We start from the raw sequence: 7,940 nt of genomic DNA, 5'->3' as shown, positions 1-7,940 counted from the left end.
CTTGCCCCAGGACAGACAGTCCCTGATATGCTGGAAGCTATTGTTTATGGGAGATAATGAGCCACCTGTTTTCACTCCCTTGGTTTGACCATTCTGCACCAAATGTGCTGGATCACAGGTGGGCAGGAGGTTCAGAGGCAGAAATATGCCAAGATGTATGCTTGCCCCTGGTTGCATGTAGGCTGGAAGACATAAGTCAGGATGTATGCTTGTTCCTGATTGGACCTGATGGGAAATACTTAAGCTGCTGCAAAACCTGATTGGGGCCATCTGCTGGACACCCAAAGATGGACCTGGCCAGAATCCATACATCTGGCCAGTATTTCATTAAAACTTGCTTCAAATTGTTGGGCCAAAAGTATCTCAGGGCCTGTACCTCAAGGCCTATAGGACAGAGAAAAGCCTGGCTCGAGTTTGAGGGAACTGAGTGAGGATGAGACAGCAAAATCTAGGTAGATGCCCCTCAGCTAGAGGGAGGGCTTGACTGTCTCTCATTGGCTGGAGGTACACCCACATCACACGATGTCACTTAAGCTATTTAAGCTGACGCTCACAGTAATAAACTTAGTTTCTGCTTTGACTTGACTCCCTATCACGTCTGATTGTCCTGTGTCGTGGGGCCGTGGAATGGTACTCACCTTTCCCTGGGGAATAAGGAGGCTAAGGAGGCCTGGCACAAATTTGGCTTTAAATTGTGGTAGTGGTCTTATTCTCGACCAGCGGGATTAACACCTGGCTCACAGTTCAGAGGTTTAGTCCGTTATCATCATGGTGGGGAGCATGACGGCCTGCAGGGTGGCATGCAGGCTGACATTATGCCAAAGGTAGCTGAGACTCCTACATCTGGATTGGCAGGCAACAGGAAGAGCAAGTAAGACACTGTCCTGGCTTGAGCATCTGAGACCTCAAAACCTGACCCAGTGACAGACTTTCTCCAACACCTCACCTACACCAACAAGGTCACATCTCCTAATGGTACCACTTCCCATGAGCCTATGGGGCGCCATTTTCTTTCAAACCATCATGTCTCAACATTCCTGCTGAATACCGTGCCCCAATGTGGGAAAGATTTTATGAAGTTTTAATTTGTATTCTTTTTCTTTTCGGACAGGGTTTCTCTACATAACTGCAGCTGTACTGGAAGTCACTCTGTAGACCAGGCTGGCCTTGAGTACACAGATGTAGTTCAATTGTCTTTGGGCCACCAACCAGCTCCCAAATAAAGACATGGAGACTTATTATTATTTTTTTTTATTTTTGAGACAGGGTTTCTCTGTAGCTTTTTGTTTCCTGTCCTGGAACTAGCTTTTCTAGACCAGGCTGGCCTCGAACTCACAGAGATCTGCCTGCCTCTGCCTCCCGAGTGCTGGGATTAAAGGCGTGCGCCATCACCGCCCGGCTTGGAGACTTATTATTAATTATGAATGCTTGGACTTAGCTTAGACTTGTCCCACTAGCTCTTCTAACTAATTTTACCTGTTTCTATTCATCTACATTTTGTCTCAGAGCTTTTTTTTTTTTTTAAAAAATCTTTCTTTCATTCTCTGTGTCCTTTATAGCTCATGATAATTTGGCTCCAGATCAGCAACATTCTAACGCTCCATTTTCTTTCCTTCCTTCTTTCCTTCTTTCCTTCTTTCCTTCCTTCCTTCCTTCCTTCCTTCCTTCCTTCCTTCCTTCCTTCCTTCCTTCCTTCTCTTTCTTTCTAGACAAGGGTTCATATAGTCCAGGCTGGCCTTGAACTATGTAGTTAAAGATGAACTTGAACTTTTGATCCTCCTGCCCCTACCTCCCAATTGCTATAATAACATGTGAACACCACTATGTCTGGTTTTATGCTGTGCAGGGGGTAGAACCCAGGGCACACTAGGCAAGCACACTATCAGCCAAGCCACATCCTCAGTCCCTCCCCTTTTTCCTTTCATACAGCCATAACCAGTAAATTGGCCTTGTAGAATCGTTAGCATAGGTGTGGGCTTTTCTGGAAACTTGAATTCACATCATCTATCACCTAGTGTAAGATCAGACTGGGGTGTTATGAGTGATGGACCAGAGCAAAGACTGGTTAATCAGCCATGCCTTTGGAGGAAAAAAAAAAGTTCGTTGAGAGACGAGAGAGGAAACAACAGTATCGGAATAGAGCCATTTGTGTCATCCCTCTCAAAAGCAAGTGAGCAGAGCCAACGGAAATCATTAACAAGGGAGATGTAGACTGGAGAAATGGCTCAGGGGTTAAGAGAACTTGCTGTTCCTGCACAGGATTCGGATTTAGTCTCCAGTACCCAGATGGAAGCTCACAAACATTTAAACTCCAGTTCCATGGGAATTGGAATATATAATAATATAAATACTGTACTATTGCGAGTCTTTGTGAAGTGGAAACTCCTACCACATAAATATTCAGAGAAAGAGAGAACTCTTTAATACATATATGGGCTAGTTCCTCAAAAAGGTCTAGTCTCAGCCAGGCGGTGGTGGCACACGCCTTTAATCCCAGCACTTGGGAGGCAGAGGCAGGTGGATCTCTGTGAGTTCGAGACCAGCCTGGTCTACAAGAGCTAGTTCCAGGACAGGCTCCAAAACCACAGAGAAACCCTGTCTCGAAAAACCAAAAAAAAAAAAGAAAAAAGTCTAGTTTCGTTTTTTTTTTTTTTTGTTTTTTTTTGTTTTTTCGAGACAGGGTTTCTCTGTGGCTTTGGAGCCTATCCTGGAACTAGCTCTGTAGACCAGGCTGGTCTCGAACTCACAGAGATCCGCCTGCCTCTGCCTCCCGAGTGCTGGGATTAAAGGCGTGCGCCACCACCGCCCGGCAAAAAGTCTAGTTTCATGCTGGAAAATTTTACAGTTTATATAGGGTAAGCAGCATTGTCACAAATTTGTCTACCATCCTAGGGTGGGTGGTCTTTTCATTCTTGTCTCAAAAGAAATCTTTAGCTTAAACTTTATGGATCCAAAGAGAAACCCTGTGTCTAAAAACCAAAAAGGGAAAGGAAGGAAGGAAGGAAGGAAGGAAGAAAAAAAGAAAGAAAGAAAGACAGACAGACAACAGAATTTGATGTTTTAGGGATCAGGGTTGGAGTTTTAATTTAGCCTTTAGGACAATTTGTGGCCGCCCCACCTAGCGACTCTGGTTTTTTCGAACTACATTTCCCGGCAGGCCCTCCAACATCGTTGACGAACTTCCTCCCAGCATTCCCCGCGGCGGGAAAGCGCCGAGCGGGCTTCAGGCCGACTGGACCATCTTTCGCTGCCGCTGTTCCCGCTGCTGCCGTTGAGTTGTGAGAAGCTTCGCGGCCGTCCCCACTGGCCACCATGTCCGCCCAAGCGCAGATGCGGGCCCTGCTGGACCAGCTCATGGGCACGGCTCGGGACGGTGAGTCTGAGCGGCCGTCCAGGCTCTGGGCGGGGGCGGGAGTAAGGCGAGGCCGCCTGGCATCCTGAGGCGAGGGCCGTGACATTGTGCGCCTGCGCGGGGCGCCATTCCTTTTTCCCCCCTACTCGCCGACCCCAGGCGCTGGGCCTTTGTCTGATCCGCTTGGCTTGCGAGGCTGCTGCGGCCGCCGTGTCCTTCTCGTCCGGGCGGCCTCCTTTCTGAGAGTCCGATCCGACGGTGGGGCTCTGTCCCCCTCCCATTTTCCGTCATGCGAATTCCTCTTGGTCGGCACCGCGGTTCGGCGCCGCCCGGCGTACTGGAGCGTCGGCGGAGGGCTGGAACCAGCGCGGCTCCCGGGCGCTGGCTGCCGTGTGGCAGAATTCCTCTGATACTCCTCGGAGGAGAGGCGACCCCCGAGGAGCTGGACGGGTTTCGAAAACCCCGGGCGTTCCTGCTCCATACGGTCACAAGGGGAGCCGTAAATGAGCATTTCTAACGTGGGTTCCTCCGTGCACTTTCCTAGTCTTCCCACCCCTCACTCCCCAGCCTTCCAGACTAGCCCTGGTTTTAGTCAGCTCTTGGCATTCTTTAGGTAGGTGTGTAGGGAGGCGTGCAAGATCACGGTGGTGTCTCAGGAGAAAGCAGTTGCATCCCAGCAAAGCTAGATCCCTGCTGTGGTTGGTGTTTTCATTTTTACTAAAGTAATGAAGTTGTAATTTCACACTGGCACATTTCGCAGGGCTGTGCAGATTCTTTGCACCTTATTTCATAGGTCAATAAGTGCTTTTAGCTTTCTTTGTATGTTGAGTTGCTTTTGAATTGCTTCCCATATTTTTATTTCATACAAACTGAACAATTGTGGCCCCTCTATTTTATTTATAAAGGTTCAGTGTATCTTTGCCTGCCTACATCAATCTGCAAGGGAGTTGCAGAAAAGCCTCATGTTCATCGAGCCGTGAGTCACAACCAATTTCTAAGCTGTTATAACAAAAAAGTGTTTGCTTTTTTTCCACAAGTAACTTTAAAAGTGTAGTTTAGAAAGAAAACATTTTCAGTAAAAAGACACTACATTAATCCTGGATGCTTGCAAATCCTGAAATATATTCCTCCTTGACTATTACACAGCACTGTGTCCTCTACACAGATTAGCCTTAAAATTTGTCACATACCACTTTGCCTTTACTTTTATGTATCATTCCCCCTGACTTCCTTACTGCAGGTGTGGGCAAGAAAACTTTTCCTTTAAAACTTTTCAACAGCGGGCATAAAATTCTGCAGCTGAGTTCTTGAAGAATGCAGATGGGTACAGTATGTGTTGGAGTTCACAGTGTGTATTGACTAACCTGATTCCTTTTTGCTTTCTTTGGTATTGTCTTGTTAAAAGTGACTCCCAGGTGCCAACTTCCCTTTGTAAGGGTGGGGATGAAAGGGGCATAACAAGAAAAGGTCTAGAGATATTTAAGAGTCAGTGATAGAGCTTGAAAACTTCCTCCTTCCTCTTGGCAGTTTTCTATAATAAAACACTGCCTGTTTGACTGCAACAAAAAGATTAATAAATAGCTTTGTTTGGTGGGAATTGCCAGCTCTAAGTCATATGTGGTAGATTACCTGCTTCTTAGTTCTCATGCCCACACTGATTTGGGCTGATTCCTTTTGATACTCACTCTTATTTCTGACTCCTTGACTTAATGATGGAGTTAGATGTGATTAAGTGTGCGTCTTCATAAAATACTTAGCTTGAAAAAAATCTGCATTCCATTCCAATTGTCAGTATCTTTAGATCAGTTTCTTAGTGTGTGTGATGGGGGAATACAGAAATATTAGTCTGCAAATCATCTGAGTGTATTGTTTTGCCAGATAGCCTTGTGTAGTTAGTGAGATACTACTTTATTTAAAACCACAAATGAATTTCAGGAGATGAAACCAGACAGAGGGTCAAGTTTACAGATGACCGTGTCTGCAAGAGTCACCTTTTGGATTGCTGCCCCCATGACATCCTTGCTGGGACGGTAGGTGCATTCCAGAACCTTATGGATTACTCAGGGTGGGGTGGGACAGTAGATGTAATATTTTTCTTTAACCCAAGAGTAATGTTTTATTTTTTAAAATTACATAATAGGAGCTAGTGAGGTAGCTCAGTAGTTAAGAGCATTTGTTGCTCTTGTGGACGACCAGTGTTTGATTCCCAGTACTCACATGGTGGCTTATTAGCATCTGTAACTCCATTTCCAGAGGATCTGACTGACAGCCACTTCTAAATGTGGGGCAGCTACATTCATGTGCACATAACCCCTACACAGGCACATACATAATTTTAAAATAATCAAAATAAACCTTAAAAATTAATGTTTAAGAAAACAACTTTTAGGATTAGAATTGCTGAAACCCCCACTTTATTCTGTGTATAAAGAGGGGGCTGGAGAGCTGGCTCAGAGACTAAAAGCATTGACTGCTCTGGTGCCCTCTTCTGGCATGCAAGCATACATGGAAGGAATGTTGTATACATAATAAATAAATAAATCTTTTTTTTTAAATGAGTTACAGGGCTGGAGAGATGGCTCAGTGGTTAAGAGCACTCACTGATTGTCTTTCTAGAGGACCCAGGCTCAATTTCTAGGACCCATACAGTAGCTCACAGCTGTCTTAACTTCAGTTCCAGGGTCTTTTTGGGCAGCAGGCATGTACATGGTATACAGACATACATGCAGCCAAACTATCCATCCTTATACATAAAAATAAAATAAATAAAAATGTAAATAAATCACAGGAGAATTGGTGTCCATCTTTTTTTAAATATTTATTTATTTATTATGTATACAATATTCTGTCTGTGTGTATGCCTGCAGGCCAGAAGAGGGCACCAGAGCTCATTACATGTGGTTGTGAGCCACCATGTGGTTGCTGGGAATTGAACTCAGGACCTTTGGAAGAGCAGGCAATGCTATTAACTGCTGAGCCATCTCTCTAGCCCCCTGGAACATGCTTTATAGACCAGGCTTGCCTTGAACCTACTGAGGTCCACCTGCTTCTACCTTCCAAGTGCTGGGATAACAGGCATGCGCCACCACTGCCCAGCTCTTTTGAAGATTTTATTTTACTTAATTATGTATGCCTTCATGCTAGAAGAGGGCACCGGATCATATTACAGATGGTTGTGAGCCAACATGTGGTTGCTGGGAATTGAATTCAGGACCTTTAAAATAAGAGCAGCTAGTTCTCTTAACCTCTGAGCCATCTTTCCAGCTCCTACAGGAATGATTGTTTCCACGAATGAACTCAGACTGTCAAGTGGCTTTTCCTGCTGAGACATCTTTTCAGTCCCTAAAATAGAATAAAAATCAATGAGATCATATTGATTGCATTTTTTGTAAGTTTTTAAATTATTTTTTTGATTTATTTTTATTATGTATACAACATTCCTTCTATGTATGCTTGCATGCCAGAAGAGGGCACACCAGATCTCATTACAGATGGTTATGAGCCACGATGTGGTTGCTGGGAATTGAACTCAGGACCTCTGGAAGAGTAGTCAGTGCTCTTAACCTCTGAGCCATCTCTCCAGCCCATATTTTTGTAGCTCTTTGAAGAAATCTATACTGCCCAATTACTATAGTCTCTGAGCAGTACAGATAAATGCTAGTTTTGTAGGATGTGCTTTCATTTAAAATTAAGTTAAATGTCAGACTATAAACTGAAGAAAATCATCTGTTATATTTCAGCTACTTAGAGTGAAAGTGTTTTACAAAGGACCAGTTTAAGGCTTCATAGCTATTATGAAGAAAGTAAAAATCAACCACTCATTGTATGAATATTTGTGCGCAAGAAAACATTTCACAGTGAATCATGGATTTAAAAATTTTGTGTAGTTATATTTATGCACTCAATCAGATGCTGGAGGATAGTTTTACCATCTTATCTCTGGTCTCCTAGTCCCTTGAGACTTTCTTTTTCTTTTTTTGGTTTTGTTTTGTTTTGTTTTGAAACAAGGTTTCTCTGTGTAGCCCTGGCTGTTCTGGGACTTGTTCTGTAGACAGGCTATCCTCCAACTCACAGATCTGCCTGCTTTTGCTGCCTCCTGTGCTCCTGTGTTCTGGGATTATAGTGTACCTCACCACCACCTGGCACAGAGTTTTACTTAGTCTAAAGCTCATTGTACCCAGAGTTTATGGAGTTTTGACTGGGTTAGCAATCAGTAAAACAGTGCTGTGGTTACAGATATGTGTAATCATGCCTGGATAATTAAATGGGTGCTGGGTTCTGAACATTCATGTTTGAGCAGCAAGCATTCTTACCAATGGAGCCATCTCTCCTGCCAACCCTACCCACTTTTTGTGTATGAGTCAGGGTCATATGCTCACCTCAGAATCACAATGCAGTAGAATCTGGCCCTGAACTCCTGATCTTCCTACCTCTCCTTGTGATTTTGTTAACTTGCGCTTTGATTTAATGCCATAAGTTTTAGGACAAAAATTTTCTGTTGCTGTTTAGACAGCCAGAGCAGGAGATATCTGCACAGTCCTGTACTCAGGATTAACATAAACATTACAAACTGCAGTATGATTGTTTT

General features: G+C 44.2%; 1 protein-coding gene across 2 annotated transcripts in view; it reads left to right on the top strand.

The window, feature by feature from the left end:
* Positions 1–3,192: 3,192 nt before the first annotated feature.
* Positions 3,193–7,940, top strand: part of Luc7l (LUC7 like) — a 28,833-nt gene continuing 24,085 nt past the window's right edge. The window contains exons 1-3 of one of the 2 annotated variants that reach the window (XM_075941408.1): positions 3,208–3,373; positions 4,258–4,328; positions 5,288–5,382. Coding sequence is in view for 1 of the 2 variants with exons in the window: in XM_075941407.1 (XP_075797522.1) it covers positions 3,313–3,373; positions 5,288–5,382 (156 nt within the window). In the remaining variant the exon portion in view is untranslated. Of the gene's footprint in view, positions 3,374–4,257; positions 4,329–5,287; positions 5,383–7,940 lie in introns of both variants that reach the window. The other variant, XM_075941407.1, reaches the window with a different exon arrangement.

This window comes from Microtus pennsylvanicus, chromosome 11 (genome assembly GCF_037038515.1).
Source record: "Microtus pennsylvanicus isolate mMicPen1 chromosome 11, mMicPen1.hap1, whole genome shotgun sequence".
NCBI classification, from domain to species: Eukaryota; Metazoa; Chordata; class Mammalia; order Rodentia; family Cricetidae; genus Microtus; species Microtus pennsylvanicus.
This window is presented reverse-complemented; position numbering and strand designations above follow the sequence as displayed.